The sequence below is a fragment of the Macaca fascicularis genome, chromosome 1, assembly GCF_037993035.2.
Source record: "Macaca fascicularis isolate 582-1 chromosome 1, T2T-MFA8v1.1".
Taxonomy (NCBI): Eukaryota; Metazoa; Chordata; class Mammalia; order Primates; family Cercopithecidae; genus Macaca; species Macaca fascicularis.
Window position 1 is genome coordinate 80529916 of NC_088375.1, and position 18646 is coordinate 80548561.

The 18646-nt window shown below is 43.9% G+C and overlaps 1 protein-coding gene across 7 annotated transcripts in view; it reads right to left on the reverse strand.

The window, feature by feature from the left end:
- Window positions 1–17753, reverse strand: part of HHIPL2 (HHIP like 2) — a 34983-nt gene extending 17230 nt beyond the window's left edge. For 4 of the 7 annotated variants that reach the window (XR_012433353.1, XM_065542286.2, XM_005540908.5 and 1 more), the window contains exons 1-4: window positions 8898–9237; window positions 4713–5365; window positions 3166–3309; window positions 1170–1501 (exon numbers count right to left, since the gene is read on the reverse strand). Coding sequence is in view for 4 of the 7 variants with exons in the window: in XM_065542286.2 (XP_065398358.1) it covers window positions 1170–1501; window positions 3166–3309; window positions 4713–5365; window positions 8898–9218 (1450 nt within the window). In the remaining 3 variants the exon portion in view is untranslated. Of the gene's footprint in view, window positions 1–92; window positions 1502–3165; window positions 3310–4712; window positions 5366–8897; window positions 9238–17701 lie in introns of those variants that run through there. The other 3 variants (XR_012433359.1, XR_012433361.1, XM_045397512.3) reach the window with 2 other exon arrangements.
- Window positions 17754–18646: the final 893 nt, after the last annotated feature.

Consider the following 18646-nt stretch of genomic DNA (forward strand, 5'->3'; position numbering starts at 1 on the left):
AGAGTGAGAGTCGTGGCCTAAAATTGAAAGCTTCAAGGAGGAAGAAGGGGACTTTTTAATGCAGTTGCCTAATTCAGTGAAGAACACTTTACCTCTTGGTCTTCAGTAGGACAGGCAAGCAAGTAAATCATGTTTATTGTTCTCAATAGGCCATCCACAATATTTGCAAGCTTCCTACTTAACTGCTATCCTCAGGCAGAGAGGAAGCCAAAAATTCCCTCCATCTATGACGCAGTGACCTGGAAATCCACATGGCTAAGTTTTCCCTGTAGGTTGATATGGCAGATACCCTGGTTTAAGGATATGGAAAATATTGTCACAGTCTGTAAGACTGCTTTATAACTTAGAGGACAAGAAAAGACTAAGAAGTAGTAATAGAGTCAGAACACTAGAATTTTGAGCCAGGTGGAGTTTCTAAATCACACCTTGATTATTGGTGTTTAGAAAGTGTCCTGGGCTGGGCATGGTGGCTCACGCCTGTAATCCCAGCACTTTGGGAGGCTGAGGCAGGCGGATCACAAGGTCAGAAGATTGAGACCATCCTGGCCAACATGGTGAAACCCCATCTCTACTAAAAATACAAAAATTAGCTGGGATTGGTGGCACATGCCTGTAATCCCAGGAGATTGAGGCAGGAGAATTGCTTGAACCAGGGAGTCGGAGGTTGCAGTGAGCCGAGATCGTGCCACTGCACTCCAACCTGGTGACAGAGCAAGTCTCTGTCTAAAAAAAAGAAAAGAAAGTGTCCTCTTACTTGACTATATGCAGAATATCATTTCAGTGGCCTGTACCAGTTGGGAAATAAATAAAAACATACACCAATTTTGCTGTGCCAGTGGTTCTCAAAATAATATGCCTAAAATTAATGTGGGTAACTTACTAAAATACAGATTCTTACGTCAATCTCATGCCTCCAATCTACCCAAAATTCAAATTCATTAGGTCTGAGGCAGAGTCTAGGAATTCACTTTTTTAAAATAGCCACTGCCAAGATGTCACTGGTGCCAGTGAGTGGCTGGAGGACGGATTGGAGAAGCACTACGCCACAGGACACGAACAAGGCGTGATTTAAATGACCTGCAGGGCAGGACATTCAGGTTTTATTCCCCACCTCCACCTCCAGCCCACTCAACTCATCCAAGAAATCACCGAGAGAGCTTCTTACTTACCCAAAGAGGCATTGTGACAAAGTTTTTTGTCATAACATGCAAACCCTTCCTTGGCTCTCCAGCCGTAATTGCCGCCTTTCACAATGAGGTCAACCTCTTCAAACCTGTTCTGGCCCACGTCCCCACAGAATATCCGGCCTCGACCCTGGTGCGTGATGGGGTCCCCTCGGTCCACAGCACAGCGCCACATGTTCCTAATCCCATAGGCATAGATGGCGGGGTGGGCCCCTGGCTCAGAAACAAACGGATTGTCCGAGGGGACTCGGTACCGCTTGCCATCTGAGCCTGCCCTGTTCACATCGATCCTTAAAACTTTTCCCAGCAGGGAACTTCTGAAAGAAAGAAGGCCAGGAAACAGAATCAGGTAACCAAGGAAAGCACAGGACTGGAAGAGACAACCCACAAGGGCCGACTCATAGTTGATGCCAAGAGACTGCTAAGGATCACATGGGAAGATGTGACTTCTTATTTTCCTTATTTTTTTGTACCAGCAAGAATGAGCTTGAAGATTTTCTTTTAAATCTCTACAAGATATTTAAGACTGCCCCATGTTTGGCTCGAAAAGAACTACGAGGCAAAAGTTTGATGTGATCTTGGCCCATTTGACCCTGAGCAAGTTGCAGCTTCAATTCTTATTTTAATGATGAGGACAGCTTCTCTCTGATTTGGTCTAATATGACAAATTTTTAAAAGAAGCTAGTTACACTGTTTATTCTTTATTTAACAACGTGGTCAGTTAAAAGAACAGAACAGAAGTGTTTGGGAGGCTCTGCCAATGACTATGGTCTCTGGGACTGACTTTCCTCATTTGAAAGTCAGAGGAGAGTAACTGATGGCCTTGTGCCACTGCTTCCTATGATGATGAGAAATTTCACACTCAAGTAAAGGGTCTGGAATCTAATGGACACATGATAATCAGAGGCTGCTATTATTTTTAATATATTGGCCAGGTGCAGTGGCTCATGCCTGTAATCTCACATTTTAGGAGGCTGAGGTGGGCGGATAGCTTGAGGCCATGAGTTCAAGAACAGCCTAGGCAAAACAGTGAGACCCTATCTCTATTTAAAATATATTGCTAGATAAATATTATTTACCTTGCAGTATGGTTTTGATATAAGGGTTAAATGAGTTATTGTGTATATAGCGTTTAATGCAATTCTTGAATCACAGTAGGTATTTGACAAATGTTAGCTTTGTATTATTATTAACCTCAATATTTCTATTACTAGGAACAATAGAAGCCAAGTGCTTACTGGGTGCAAAGGGCAGAAGGACCACATGACCTTTGTCTAGGCAACACAGCATCACTGAGCTCTGGCGCCATATTGTGTGGGTTGGGATTCTGTTTTTTCCACTTACTCATTGTATTACCTCTGTGCCTCCATTTGCTTGTCTGTAAAATGGATACTATTATATGTATACTTCATATGATTCATTCATTCCATGTGTAATTATGGAAAGGCTCCCTTGTGCCAGGCACTGTCCTAAGTGTTGGTGATATATCAATTAACAAAATAGATATTAGATATAAATTCTTGCCCTTGAAGGTTGTTAAAACTACCTTCTCAAATGTACTTAGACCAGTGCCTGACAAGCTGCAAGCACCCAATACACATTGGCTCTCAGTAGTTAACTTCTCATGTGTCTCCAGGGCCTAGCACAGCACCTGGAACATGGTGTTCAATAATATTATTGAGTGGAATTGAATTAGATGATTAGTGTGGTGAATAATGACCTGGTGATATATATATTTTTAAAATCCCGAATTCTCCTTTACATAACACTCTGACAGTTATATTGAGCATTAATAATATTAACTACCAAAATATACTGTGTCTGAAATTTATGGAACTGAAAACCAAACATTCCTCCCATTGCCTCAATGGAGTGGACTACATCTTGCAGCATGTGATTTGAGTTTGATGCCATCCCTGCAAAAACACCGTACCAGGGGCTCACTCTGATGGGACAGGGTCCCAGCCTCCACCCAGCTTACTTGTTCTGAGCATTTCCAAACAGGCCAAAGGGATCTCCAGCCTGTCCCCCGTCCCCAGTGAATATGTACATATAGCCATCTAGGCCAAAAAGAAGTTGTCCGCCATTATGGTTTGAGGCTGGTTCTTCGATCTCCAAGATGACCCTGGAAGAGAAAAAGGAAACCATGCATTAGGATTTGACACAAGCTAAAGTTACATCCTCTTGAGATACCCAGAAATGACTGGTCCAAGCCACCAAGATTTGCCAAGTCAGCTAAGACCTGCTTCTGAGTTTTTGAAGATCACAAAGCAGGTAGCTTTGGGGCTCTGAGATGACCCTTTTTTCCTGGTATAACTCTTTCATGGCTCATTTTTCTTTTCTCTCTCCTTTTTTTTTTTTTTTTTTTTTTTTTTTTTTTTTTAGACAGAGTCTCACTCTGCATCCAAGCTGGAGTGCAATGGTGCAATCTTAGCTCACTGCAACCTCCACCTCCAGATTCAAGCAATTCTGCCTCAGCTGAGAGCCTCCCGCAGCTGGGATTACCACCGCATCTGGCTTTTTTTTTTTTTTTTTTTTTAGCTGGAGTCTTGCTCTGTCACCCAGGTTGGCATGCAATGGTGTGATCTTGGCTCACTGCAACCTCTGCCTCCCAGGTTCATGCAATTCTCCTGCCTCGGCCTCCTGAGTAGCTGGGACTACAGGCATGTGCCACCATGCCTGGCTGATTTTTGGTAGAGACAAGGTTTTTCCATGTTGGCCAGGCTGGTCTTGAACTCCTGACCTCAAATGATTCGCCTGCCTCAACTTCCCAAAGTGTTGGGATTACAGGCATGAGCCACCATGCCCAGCCTCATTTTTCTTTCATACCATGATTTAATGAGCTGTGGAACCAGCCAGGGTAACAACCGTCCTTTTCTAGGGCTTGCCCTTACTCTCTGCCCTACCAGAATGCTCCATCCCTTCTTTCGAGCAACTTAAGAGGGGTTAATCTACCAGTTCTTTATGCTCTTTGCAATCCTCCAACCTGTCTACCATGGGAAAAGAGGCAAGGGAGAAAGGAGAAGAAGGGGGAAAAAAAGGCAGAGTGGTAGGGTGGAAAGAGCATGAGCTTGGGGTCAGTTAAAACTGAGTCTTCACTTGGCCATGCAGCCATAGCTTGATGGCCTTGTGCCACAGCTTCCAGTTAGAATGAGAAATCCCACATTCAAAGTAAAGGGCCTGGGATGTAATGGCCACATAATAATCAGAGGCTACTATTATGTTTCACATGTTGATATTATCTATAATTCTTTCTCAGACCCTTATGACTGTTGGTCCTTGCTTACCCTTTGTAAAGACAGGCAAGTATGTCTTTATTCAGGGTAACTGTAAGGTGATGGCTACATCCCATTAAACAGCCTTAACTCAAGAGTCTAACTTGGGCCGTCCTCAGTCCACAGTGACTCCTTTCTCAACAGTTGGAGTAGTTCTGTAAAATCAGTAAAATTCCCCTCTATTATCCCACAGACTTGGTGGGCATTATTTTGGAATACAGTACAGCAGCAGGCTCTCATGAGTACCTCTCACCTCTCTGATTTCAGGTCAGCTTTGTTAGGATCAGCCCGAGAAACCTTCATCTGACTAATCCGGATCTTTTCTACCTTCTTCTTGTCCAGGCACGAATAATAAATATAGAACTTGCGATTGTGGCGGAATTTGGGGTGAAAAGCCAACCCCAAGAAGCCTCTCTCATCCCCGATCCATGGGGTGGTCAACACGATGTTCTTGAGGTCCAGGAAGGGTTGCTCCAGGCGACTCCCATCAGGGAGATAGACCCACACCACTCCTACCTGCTCGGCAACAAAGAAGCGATGGGTGCCGTCCCCGGCATGGACCATGGAGACGGGGTTCCTCAGCCCGTTGGCCACCTCGCTCAGGCAGAGCTGCAGGCAGCCCCGAGGATCCTGGGCCACCATGCCCAGGTTGCGGTTGAGATAGTTGTTCCTCAGGACGTTGGGGAAGCAATAGTCCTTGTCAGAAAGATCCAGGAGGTGGCAGAAGCGGACACCGTCCATTCCGTGAGACTCCTGGAGGCCTCGGTCATTGGTCAGCAGGGAGATGGCGGAGTGGCAGTTAGAATGGAAGACAGAGCAGTAATCAGAGCAGAGGCCGGGGAGATTCCGGAGGGGCGTCTGGGGGTTCTCGGCGTCGTAGAGGTGGGCTGCGTAGGGCGAGCACTCCTAGAAAAGAACGCGGAGCTCAGGCTCAGCATCAGACCTGCCATACCAGCGCTTTGAGCAAGCTCACGTTTTGAGCAAGCAGAAAAGAAAAAATGGTCCTCGGGGAAAAAAGTCAGGATTCTGGAGTTTTTGTTACCAACTGCTGCTAAAACTCTTCTCTGTGATTTTCTACCCAGTTAATGCTCCTGGAAGGCAGAAAGCAGGGAAAATCTCTCAGATTCACTATGCTATCTCTAACATTTCAGCCTAGTTTTTGACATTTAAAGTTTTATTAAATTATGCATGAATATTTTTTCAAAAAATTACTAAATTTCTAGATCTCTTTCTTTTTATTTTTTTAATTTTCATTTTATTTTATTTTTTGTAGAGACGGCTTCACCATGTTGCCTAGCTGATCTCAAACTCCTGGGCTCAAGTGATTCTCCTGCCTCCTCAATATCACAAAGTGCTGGCATTTACAGGCATGAGCCACCGTGTCTGCCCAGCCTCATTTTCTTATGGATGCTGTATCTACTAAGATTTTATTTCTTTATACAAATATGAAACAATTTGGCAAAAATTTCATATTTGTTCAAATATGGTTGTTGGAGATACAGTGTTAATTATTTAATTTTTCTGTGCTTTTCCATATTTTTGGAATATTTTACAATGAAAAATAAAATTATCAGAATGGACATTGGATGTATCACTCTCGGAGATTAGGTGTCTAGCAATTTCTTCAATTATTTACTTAAAATATTTCAGTGTTTAATATATGCAAAGTACCATGCTGGAACCTATACACATTTGAATTGTGGCTATAGGGCAATGTGCCTGCTCCTTACACAAACATATGAGGACTATTTGCCCAAAGGAGTAGCTGCTATTCAGACCTCCCTAGACTATAACACTTTTTAGAAGAAAAATAGAATATTGTGAGCAGATGAGCGACTGCCAGTAGTGATGAAAGGCAGAGGCAACTGAAATTAGAAAGGTAAGAAAGTCCAATTCAAAGGGTGTCGTTTGGAGCCGTGCGTTCCAGCAGAGTTCACCTATTGGCCCAGAAGCCCCCTTCTGATCACTAATGACTCTCCTGAGCCAGCCAGCCTGCGCAGAACCATCTCATTCACCTCTGTGCTCCCATCGCTTCACAAAAGGACCAGCAGCGTTTTTCATGTATATGTGAGTTCCCTGTTCTGTCTTATTTCCTCTAATTGTAGATTGCAGAGCCAGCTTTCGGTCATTGGGCGGAGGGGAAGAAGGAGCCCAGAGATTCACAGGCTCCCCTCGGGGTGTCTGTTTCCATTTAAGACACTTATTACAGCAGCTGTCAAGAAGCAACATGACCGACCCACTCTTAAGTGTCCCCTTGCTCATTCTGTCCACTCTCGGAGAGTGGGAAAAAGAGAGAGGGGAGACTGAATTAAGGATCCAATACTAGAGAATAGAAGGGGGCTGTGGAAAGAGAACCACTACTATGGCACACTCTCATGCAGCCATTTAGAGTTTGCAAAGTTGCTTCTACTCAATTAGCACAGTAACTAAGCAGATACTTCCCTACTTTAAAGGAAGACAATTAAAGGCCATAAGGTCTCTGGCCAGGCGCAGTGGCTCACGCTTGTAATCCCAGCACTTTGAGAGGATGAGGTGCGCAGATCACCTGAGGTCGGGAGTTCAAGACCAGCCTGGCCAACATGGTGAAACCCTGTCACTACTAAAAATACGAAAAAAAAAAAAAAAAAAAAAAAAGCCAGGCATGGTGTCACACACCAGTAGTCCCAGGTACTCAGGAGACTAAGGCAGAATTGCTTGGACCCGAGAGGCAGAGGTTGTAGTCAGCCAAGACCATGCCACTGCACTCCATCCTGGGTGACAGAGTAAGACTCTGTCTCAAAAAAAAAAAAAAAAAAAAAGAGTCCTATGTGATCCTCCTGTTGAGTCTCTCTTACGTGCCAGGCACTGTTCTCTACATTGACTGGGATGCAGCAGTGAGCGAAACGCACAAAGTCTCCTTCCAATGGAGCATATAGTTTGGGGACCTCAGAAAACCATTAAGTAAACAAGCCAGTGCTGCTGTTACTATACTTTAGCATGGTGTGACTGAAAGGGCACAAAACTTGGAGCCTGAGCATCTAGCTTTGTGCCCCAGGATTGTTTTGCCTTGCGTAAGTCATCTAAACTCTTGAGCCCTCATCAGTAAAATGAGGATCATAACAACTGCCTGCAGAATCATTGCTGGGTACACACTACATGTGTTGGGGAAGAAAGAGGACCTTATAAATGGGAACAAATAAACATGTGTAGGATTGTTTGGCTGAAATTGTTCTTATTCCTCAAATCCCTGAAACAACAGAACTGCTGACTTTGACTTTCTGAAACGTTATGCAAGAGGGAAGGGTCAGGGGTATACATTTTTATTAGGGGAGATCTCAGAAATAAACATTCTCAGTGCTGCTTGTAAAAGCTCAGCTTCCACCCTAATGGGTATCCTAGAGTTAATTCTCCAGGAAACAGCTGAGGAGTGGTGTCCAAGAGTGTAGCCCCAGGCGGTGCCACCCAGGTGGCTGACTTTCTGGGCCTGGCTCAGCTGTAATTCTCTCCTGGACTCTGGGAAGCTCACTTAACCACTCCACATCTTGTGTGGCAGTTACAGTGGTCAGCAAGTTCAGGAACAGTGGTCATGAAGAGACGCCTGTGGATAGCCAAGTCATTGTGCTGACAAGCCCAAGGGGTCTCAGTTCAAAAGGCTGCCTGGACTTCTTGTCTGTCCTCCCCAACATCATTAGAGGGGTCCTCCCCAGGCAACCTCTTTCATCAGCTTTCCAAATGCTGACCTCTCTCCATTAACCCCCAAACATCCTCTTCCTACAAAGTCTGTGTGTGCAGGCTACACCCGTCTTGTTTTCAGGCTGAGCTCAACCAAAACGATGCCTCCCAGGGATGTGGATTTTGGCTGTTGGGCAACCAGGAGAAGCAGAAACTGTGAGTCACTGTTACGCAGCAGCTTGCATCTCTCTCTTCCAGCTCTGGAGTGCTGGGCAGACAGAACTCTGGGGAGAGTCCCCAACCCCTGCTGCCACCATCGTGACACCAGAGATGCCCTGGCACAAATCAGCCAGGTGAGAAAGGACTGGACCCCAACAGATGCCACCACTCCCTCCCTTAACGCACTCGGTAAATGCCATGGGTATAAGTGCCTAACTCTCTGAGCACCACAGAGGATGCAAATAGTTATTTGCCATGCACTGCAGAGGGAGCGTGGCAAATAATGGCTGCTCTGAGAGCTCCAGGAAGAGTATTGCTCTCATTCTCCTGGAGCCTGGAGAAGAATCAGGGCCAGCAGAATCCCAGAGGGAGAGGTTTGGGGAACCCATGGAGACCAAATTCAGAACACGCTCATGTCAGTGTGCGCGTCCAAAGATGGCAGCTCAAAGATGAGGCACCCGGCACTTGAACTTCTAAAGGGCTGGGCTCCCAAAGCACCCTCCACTCAGGACCCACACCATGCAACCCAGCACCCAAACCCCTGGGGCTGGAAGGCACTTTTCACTACCTGGCAAAGGATGTCTTTAATGTAATCTCCACACAGCTCATGCCTCTTCAGATCAAAATATTCCATGATGTCCCAGTACCGGGCAGCGATGCGGCGGTCTTTGTGCTGGTCACAGCAGCCAAAGGACTCATAGTCAGAGCAAAACTCAAGGTGCAGAAGGGGCTGGAAAGGGGGCCCATAATCCAGGCACTGGGGGTGTCCCTGCAGCAAGCCCACCTGGCCCAATAAGAATATGAGGCAGAGGCAGAGAATGCCAGAAGAGAGCCAGGGGGCCCAGCAATGCAGACCACCACAGAGATTAGGAGTGGACATTCTCAGCATTGTGGCCTTGGGAACACTCGGGCTGCTGTGTTTGCTCAGGTTGGCTTCCCTGCCCTGCCCAAGGTCCTCCCTCTCTTCCTCTCCCCACTCCACCCCGTTTTCTCCTCCTTCCTCCTCTTCCCCGCCTCTCCCTGCTAAGGTGGTTTCTGAGCAGTGTCCCTCCTGCGGGCTCCCTTTGAAAGCAGTGGGAGGTGTCCCTTCCCCCTTCCCCCAACCCATCTAAACATGAAGCCCCACTCTAGTGCTGCTAGTGTTATGGGGGCACACCTTTGCTTAGCCAAAAGTGCAATGGTGTCAGTGGCAGAGGTGCTCGATTCCTTAAAACTGGGAAGAATTCCTGCTGTCTGTGGGGATGCCCAGAAATTCACACTTTTTTACTGTTTCTTCACAGGCTGAGTGGCCCAGAGTCAGCATGAGAACACCATATATTACATCATCCCAGACTTCACACTCTGTAGAAGGAAAGCTTCAATGGCTCCTACAGTGCTGAAGGGCCCCAAGGGGGTGGGGTATATGGAGGGGCCATGGCAGGAGGCGGGGTGTGCTGCATAACTCCTGGGATCTGGCAAGGTGTATATTTGGAATGGTAGGAAGAGAGGGCATTTCGTGAATCTTGCATCCACAGTAAGGACCAAGGAGAGGAAAGAGGACACAGTGACGGAAAAGAAGGGGAATCTTAGTCCATGTCGCTGTAACAAAACACCACAGACTGTAATTTATAAATAATAGAAATGTATTGTCACATTTCTGGAGGCAGGGATGTCCAAGATCAACAAGGCAGTAGGGACTGGCCACGGTGGTTCATGCCTATAATCCCAGCACTTTGGGAGCCTGAGGCAGGAGGATTACTCCAGCCCAGGAGGTTGAGTCCAGACTGGGCAACATTGTGAGACCCCATCTCTACAAATGCAAAAAGAAAATTAACCAGGCATGGTGGTGCACACCTGTAGTTCCAGCTACTTGGGAAGTTGAGTCAGGAGGATTGCTTGAGCCCAGGAGTTTGAGGCTGCAGTCAGCTATGATCATGCCACTGCACTCCAGCCTGGGCAACAGAGCAAGACCATCTCTAAAAATAAAAAAAATAAGACATTCCAACAGGTTCAGTGTCTGATGAGGGCCCTGTTCCTCATTGATGGTTACTTGTTGCTCCCACGGTGGAAGGGATAGAATGGTTCAAATCCACTCCTTCAAGGCCTTTTATAAGGACCCTAATCCTTTCCATGAGGCCTCTGCCCTCCTGACCTAATCACGGACCAAAGGCCCCACTTCTTAATACTATCACATTGGCAATTACATTCCAATATATGAATCTGAGGTAGGGAGGGACACATTCAGACCGTAAAAGAGGGAGGGTAGTACAGTGAAAACAAGGAGTCAACAAGGACTATTTGGGACAATTTCCTCAGGAAGCACAGGACAACTGGGTGCCTTCCTTTGCCAAATCTATACCTGCTGTAGGGACACTCCTCCTCACTTAGTATATGTTCCCACATTAGTATTTTAAAAATATGTTTCATGGCCGGGCACGGTGGCTCACACCTGAAATCCCAGCACTTCGGGAGGCGGAGGCAGGTGAATCACCTGAGGTCTGGAGTTGAAGACCAGTCTGGCCAACATAGTGAAATTCCATCTTTCCTAAAAGTACAAGAATTAGCGGCCGGGTGCGGTAGCTCACGTCTGTAATCCCAGCATTTTGGGAGGCCAAAGCAGGTGGATCACGAGGTCAGGAGTTCAAGACCAGCCTGGCCAGCATAGTGAAACCCCATTTCTACTAAAAATAGAAAAAATTAGTTGGGCATGGTGGCGTATGCCCGTAGTCCCAGCTACTCAGGAGGCTGAGGCAGGAGAATTGCTTGAACCCAGCAGGTGAAGGTTGCAGTGAGCCAAGATTGTGCCACTGCACTCCAGCCTGGGTGACAGAGCAAGACTCTGTCTCAAAAAAAAAAAAAAAAAGAAAAAGAAATTAGCCGGGGTGTGGTGGCGGGTGCCTGTAATCCCAGCGACTTGGGAGGCTGAGGCAGGAGAATCGCTTGAACCCAGAAGGTAGAGGTTGCAGTGAGCAGAGACCACGCTATTGCACTCTAGCCTGGGCAACAAGCGTGAAACTCCACTGCAAAAAATAATAATAAAATAAATATAAAATAAAATAAAAATGTGTTTTCCTTTGTTCACATCCCTTGCACATAACAGGTTTTGATAAATATTTGTTGAATGAATAAATGCAGAACATGAGTCCCAAACTCACACAGCCCCAAACCCAAACAGGCATGAACCAAAGCATAAGTCCGTGGGGACATTTGGCACTTAAGCTAACTCTCCTTTCAGCGTTTTCCATGGTTCTGGTCCACCTTGAATTTCCTTACTGGCAAAAGCTTCCATTTGAAATGCAGATGAAGTCCAAGTTTCTTCTTGTTCCAGATGTGCTGCTACAGAGGGCGCCCTACCTGGCTGCCCAACTGATCGCCAGAAACAGCATTGGCCAGGGTATCATCAAGAAGGGACAGTGAATCTTAGTCTAGCCAAGTCTATACTCACAGTGTTCTGTATTATGAAAGCCCCAAATTGCATTTAAAATACAAACAAAATTGGCCAGGTGTGGTTAATGCCTATAATCCCAGGACTTTGGGAGGCCTCCTGGGAGGCCAGGAGAATCACTTGAGCCCAAAAGTTTGAGACCAGATTGGGCAACATAGTGAGACCCTGTTGCTATAAAAAAAATTTTTTAATTAGCAGGGCGTGGTGGCATGTACCTGTAGTCCTAGTTACTTGGGAGGCTAAGGTGGGAGAATTGCTTGAGCACAGGAGTTCAAGGCTGTGGTGAGCTGTGATCACACCACTGTACTCCAGCCTGAGTGACAGAGGGAGATCCTGTAGATAGGTAGGTAGGCAGATAGATGGATGGATGGAAACAAAGATAGATAGATAGATAGATAGATAGATAGATAGATAGATAGATAGATAGATAGATAGATAGATTAGATAGATAGATAGATAGATAGATACATACATACATACATACATACATACATAGATACATACATAGATACATACATAGATAGATACATAGAGAGATATAGGAGGGAGTAGTCAGAATGATCATCAGCATAGTCCTGCTTTCCTATTTGTACTGTTCAATATTACACCTAGTTGGTCAGGTGCAGTGGCTCATACCTGTAATCCCAACAGTTTGGGAGGCTGAGGTGGGTGGATCACTTGAGGCCAGGAGTTCAAGACCAGCCTGGCCAACATAGCAAAACCCTGTCTCTACTAAAAATACAAAAAAAAAAATCAGTTGGGTATGGTGGCACACGCCTGTAATCCCAGCTACTCAGGAGGCCAAGGCAGGAGAATCACTTGAACTCGGGAGGCAGAGGCTGCAGTAAGCCGAGATCACACCACTGCACTCCAGCCTGAGTGACAGAGTGGAACTCTGCCTAAAACAAAACGAAAGTATACCTAGTTGAGTGGTGCTTTTTAAAACATAGATCACACCTATAATCCCAACACTTTGGGAAGCTGAGGTGGGTGGGTGGACGGCTTGAGCCCAGAAGTTTGAAACCAGCCTGGGCAACATAGTGAGACTCTGTCTCTACAAAAAAAAAAAAAAAAAAAAAAATTAAAAATTAGCCAGATGTGATGGTGCATGGCTGTGGTCCCAGCTACTCAGGAGGCTGAGGTAGGAGGACTGCTTGAACCCAGCAGTTCAAGGCTGCAATGAGACATGATTGCACCACTGCACTTCAGCCTGGGTGACAGACTGAGACCCTGTCTCAAAATAAATAAAAATTAAAATAAAATAAATGTCATCCATGATTCACTGTTGACTGTGCTATTTCTTCTGGGTTATTTGCTCAAATGTCACAGAATGTCATGGTTCTGGAGGCTTAAGCAGGAGGAGTAACACTGGACTAATTTCAGCCAGTGAATTAACCCCCATTACCTCTCAGAACCATCTAACCCTGGGATATGTAAGAATGAGTGTATTATCTCATTCATGTAGGACCTGAGAGTATTTTCTGATTTTCCCATGACATTTATGTCTCCGTTTTCCCTTTGCCGTGAAAAATATGGAGATCTTATTGTTTTGAGCAGAGTCATTGCAAGATTAGCAGAGAAAGATTGGTGGGCATAATCTGATCAGACAGTGACAGCATGAGTTTCTGATTATTAAAATACGTAACATTTCAGGTGATACTACGTTTTATATATAATCGTATATGTAATTATAGCCAGGCGTGGTGGCTCACGCCTGTAATCCCAGCACTTTGGGAGGCCAAAGTGGGCAGATCACAGGCTCAGGAGTTTGAGATCAGCCTGTCCAACATGGTGAAACCCCGTCCCTACTTAAAAAAAAAAAAAAAAAAAAAAAAAAATTAGCTGGGCATGGTGGCGTGCGCCTGTAATCCTAGACATTCAGGAGGCTGAGGCAGGAGAATCGCTTGAACCCAGGAGGCGGAGGTTGCAGTGAGCAGAGATTGCACCATTGCACTCCAGCCTGGGTGACAGAGAAGACTCCGTGTCTCTCTCTCTCTCTCTCTCTCTCTCTACATATATATATATATATATATGTATGTATGTAATTATATAATAATCACGCAATAATTTTACAAAGATGTCTTGGTGTCAATTCAGTAAATACATACTATTTTGTGCGAAATATTATGCTGGAAGAGAAATGTTTAACAGAAAACTGACATATAAAACAAACTTTTTCAAGGAGTTTATGCTCTGAGAAAAAGGGATTAAAGTATCCAAATAATACAGGCAGATATAAGATTAAGGTAATAAGGGAGGAACAAACTGCCATTAGGGATCCCAAGGATGGAGAGATGATATTTGGCTGCAGGGGATTAAGAATATCATAATGAAAGTTGAGTAGAGCTTTTAGATAAGTTACGGATGGAAAAGAACAGAAAACACATTTTCACTGAACGTTAGGTGAGCTTATGAAATAACTCTGAAACTATAAGCTAGGACCAGAGTATCTGAAATCACTTCAGTTTCCACTTTTGAAGCAAACATAATCCTTTAAAAAATTAGCTAGGGCTGCTGTAACACAGCCATAAACTTGGTGGCTTAAACAACAGAAATTTATTGTCTCACAGCTCTGGAGCCCAGAAGTCTGAGATTAAGATGTTGTCAGGGTTGGTTCCTTCTGAAGGCCGCAAGGGACACTGCTCCATGCCTGATCCCTAACTTGGTGGGGTCTGCCAGCGATCTTGCATTCCCGGATTGTGGACACATCACCCCAAGCTCTGTCTTCACATTCACATGGTGCTCCTTCTCCCTGTGCGCATTTATGTCCAAATTTCCCCTTTTGATAAGGACACCAGTCATATTGGATTAGTGCCCACCATAATGACTTCATTTTAACATGATTCTCTCTGTAAAAACTATCTCCAAATGAGGTCACATTCTGAGGTACTCGGGGGTAGGACTTCAACCATTCTTTTTTAGGGGACAAAATTCAGCCCATAGCAGTAATACACACATTCACGCACACACACACAGCTTCATATAGCATGTGCCTTTTAACTTTCCCACCCCCCCAAGACAGGGTCTCAGTGTCACCCAGGCTGGAGTGCAGTGGTGCCAGTAGCTGGAACTGTAGGTGTGTGCCACCACACTCAGCTAATTTTTACTTTTTTTTTTTTTTTTGTAGTGATGGTGGTTTCACCATGTTGCCCAGGCTGGTCTTGAATTCCTGGGCTCAAGAGATCCACTCCCCTCAGCCTCCCAAAGTGCTGGGATTACAGGCGTGAGCCACCACGCCCAATGCAAGTGTCTTTTAAAAAATGATGTTGAGAGTCAGGTGTTTATCCTAAATCAGGTCATGGAACATAACAGAAAAAAATATAAAAAGAAATGTTCTAGCTCAGTAGCTTCTCACATAGTTTACTGGTGTAACAATCTGCCTTCAGACTCCCTCTCTCACAGTCTAAAGATGAACAGGTTGTACCTGAGATTAGAGAAAGTATAACAACTCATTTGTACGAAGCATTACAGTTTAGAAAGTATTTTCTCACACTGCATTTCATTTGATCTTCAATTCTCTCAAGACAATTAAGTCAGCAAGGTAGATATCACATTACCAGCAAGCATATGAATGAATGAAGTCCAAGAGGGGTTCAGTGAAATATTTTAGGGCCCCACTTTAGATGAATACAGATGGCAACACAATTCAGGTGTTCTGAATTACAGCCCAGATATTTTTCATTCCATCATGATGTACCCAAAAAGAATGAAAGTACAGTTATCACTTTTATTTGTCCTTCATTTGGAAAAATTTGTCTCGGATGCAGCCTACTGAAGAGTGTATTGACTGATGATTCAGTTCCGTTGATAAGATTATCTGGGAGTTCTTGGTATAGGCATGAGGGGAGTTGTAATTAAATAACTGGCAGTGGTATCACTATGGGACTGATGGGCAGAAACAAAGAGCTGCCTCTACTCGCTGAGCTAAAGGCTACTTTCATAACTATGAAAACAACATAGAAGTCGGCTCCGCATTTTTTGTGGGACTGAGTCGACTCTAACTTGGTGGCAGATTGGTTTAGAAGCATGAATCTTGGATTGACTTATTCAGATGTTAGTCATATTATTTGTAGACCATCCATCAAAGGTCTTGCTTGTTTCCTTTTGGAATATTTAAAATACAAAGATTCTAATTCAATCCAGCAGAAAAAGCCCTTGTGCTGTAAATACAGGTAAATAACTGGGTCCAAAAGGCCACACCTCTCTGTTTTTTTCTTAATTTTTGTTGCTTTTCCTTTTTCAAAAATGTTAACATAAAACAATGTTTCTATTTATTGAGAAAAAACATTTGCCAAGAACCATGTTCAGCACTTTATATCAACCTTTCCAGACCATCCCATTTTACAGAATAACGGTAAGGCCCAGCTAGCTGGGGGGCTTCAGCCACGCTGGAATTTGAACCCAGACCTCTCTGACTCCATAGAACATTTTTATTTCTTTCTATGAGGGGAGGTAGGAAGGGAATGGGGTGTTGACAGCTTTATAGAGATGTAATTCACATTCCATATAATTAATCAGCTAGGGGCGAATAATCCAAAATACAGAAAGAACTCATATAACTCAATAACAAAAATATAATTCAATTTTAAAAATGGGCAAAGGACCTACATAGACACTTCTCAAAAGAAATTCGAATAGCTAACAGGTATATGAGTAAGTGCTCAACATCTCCAGTCACGACGGAAATGCTAATCAAACCAGGAGATACAGCCTCACATCTGGTAGAATGAATAGTATCAAACGTCAAAGATAAGCGCTAGTGAGGATGAAAAGAGGAAGCGCTTGTATGCTGCTGGCAGGGATGTAAATTATAGAAAACAATATGGAGCTTCCCCCAAAAAATTGAAAATAGAAAATTCTGGGTATATACCCAAAGGAATTGAAATCAAGATTGCAAAGAGATATCTGCACTCCTATGTTCATTGCAGCATTACTCAATGTCCTTTGGCAGATGAATAAAGATAGGGTTTATAAAAATACAATTAAATATTGCTCAGCCTTATCAAAGGAAGAAATCCTGCCATTCGGAACATGAAGGACATTATGCTGAGCAAAATTAAAATAGGCAAGACCACAGAAAGAGAAATACTGCATGATCATCTCACTTGCATGTGAAATCTGAGTCAAATCCATAGAAGCAGAGGGTAAGATGGTTGCCAGGGGCTGAGGGAAGGGGGAAATGGAGTGATATTGGTCAAATGGTACAAAGTTTCAGTGATACATGATTTCTGGAGATCCAATGTACAGCACGGTGATGACAGCTCAGTACTGTATTACATACTTGTAATTTGTTAAGATCTTAAATCTTCTCATCACACATACATACACAATACATACACAATGGTAATTATGTAGAGATAATGAAGATATTAATTAGCTTGACTGTAGTGATCATTTCAGAATGCATATCAAAACATCAGGTTGTACATCCTAAATCTATTTCAGAGGTTCAGAGGTTTCAAGGAGGAAACAAGACTTTAAATTATCTGTATTTAGTTACTGCTAAAGTGTCTTAAAGTAGTAGTGATGAATAGTTATAAGTAGCAACCATATAAGCAAGCAGTCCTGTCAGACTGTTCCAGCACAGTATTTCAGCTCACTGCTTATATACAGGTGGTAGGGTTCATGTAGATCAAAATCACATCAAACTTGCTCAAAAGTTACATTCAAGCAGAATCTCATCAAGGTTTAGGTGTAAGAGTACATCTGGTTATGGATTACAGAAGCATAATCACTAATCCTATCAGACTTTATCTCATGTGTAGGAAAAGGCAACGACTGGGGTCACTTAAGGAATATAGTGACTCAGGCAAGAGACGTAGGGGTGCCCTGTGCTTTATGCTATTTTGTCTTCAAGGCATCTTTCCAGAGAGTTGCATGTCGTCACAGGGTCAGGGGCTTTGTGAAATGACGCTGGCAGGCAGAAATGAGCAGACCTGGGTTCTTACCTTTGCTGCTTTGTCTCACTCCACCTGGCTCAGCGCTCGGCATGTAGTCAACACCGACTGCACTGGGAGGCCATACAGATACTATGTGAGAGTGTGATCTTTGGAACCACATTGATTGGGTTAGCATCCTGGTGCCAACACCTATGAGCTGTGACCTTGGCAAGTTACTTCATCTCCAATGACCTCATTTTCTTTATTGGTAAAATAGGGATAATTCACAGGACTGTGGTGGTTTTACAATGAAAGGTAAAGCCCAAAGTACTTGATGAATTTTAGCTATTACTGTTATTCATGGAAGCAGCTTAAACATCAGTGGACCTAAAAAAAGTTTCACAGGTGAATTGTACTAACAATTAGATAAGAACATTTGATGTAAAAATGTTGAGACAGCTTTGTATGGAAACCAAGAACATATCTACTCATTTCTTTATTCTCACCTCCATTTTCTTAGAGATCAAAAGAAATCATAATCCTATTTTATTGCTTTTGACGAAAAGTTTCAGGAAGCAGATCTTGGCCTATGCTTTCAGATGTTTTCCACATACTTTGGGAATTTCACTGCTAGAGTATTAGTCTTATACAGAACTCCTACACAACCGAATCATGGACTCGCAGCAGTAAAGCTACCCTATTTATGTTAAAAGTTAAACTTGGTTTATTTTGGCTCTGTGGAATGCCTACTCATTTTACATGTATTTTCTAAGTACTTCTTTATTGATAGACCTTTCTTACGAAGTAATATTGAAATATAAACTATTCACAAAGCACAATTTGTCCCCTAATCTTCTTGCAGATGGTTTAGAATTAGTAGGAATATAAGCCAATGGGAAACGTGTGTCTCACCATCTAACTATTAGACTTGCTCTGAAGTTAGTGAGTTTTCATGGAACTCAATTACTAGTTATCCCAGCAGTAAATGTAAAAGCTGACATTTCTGAAGAAGCA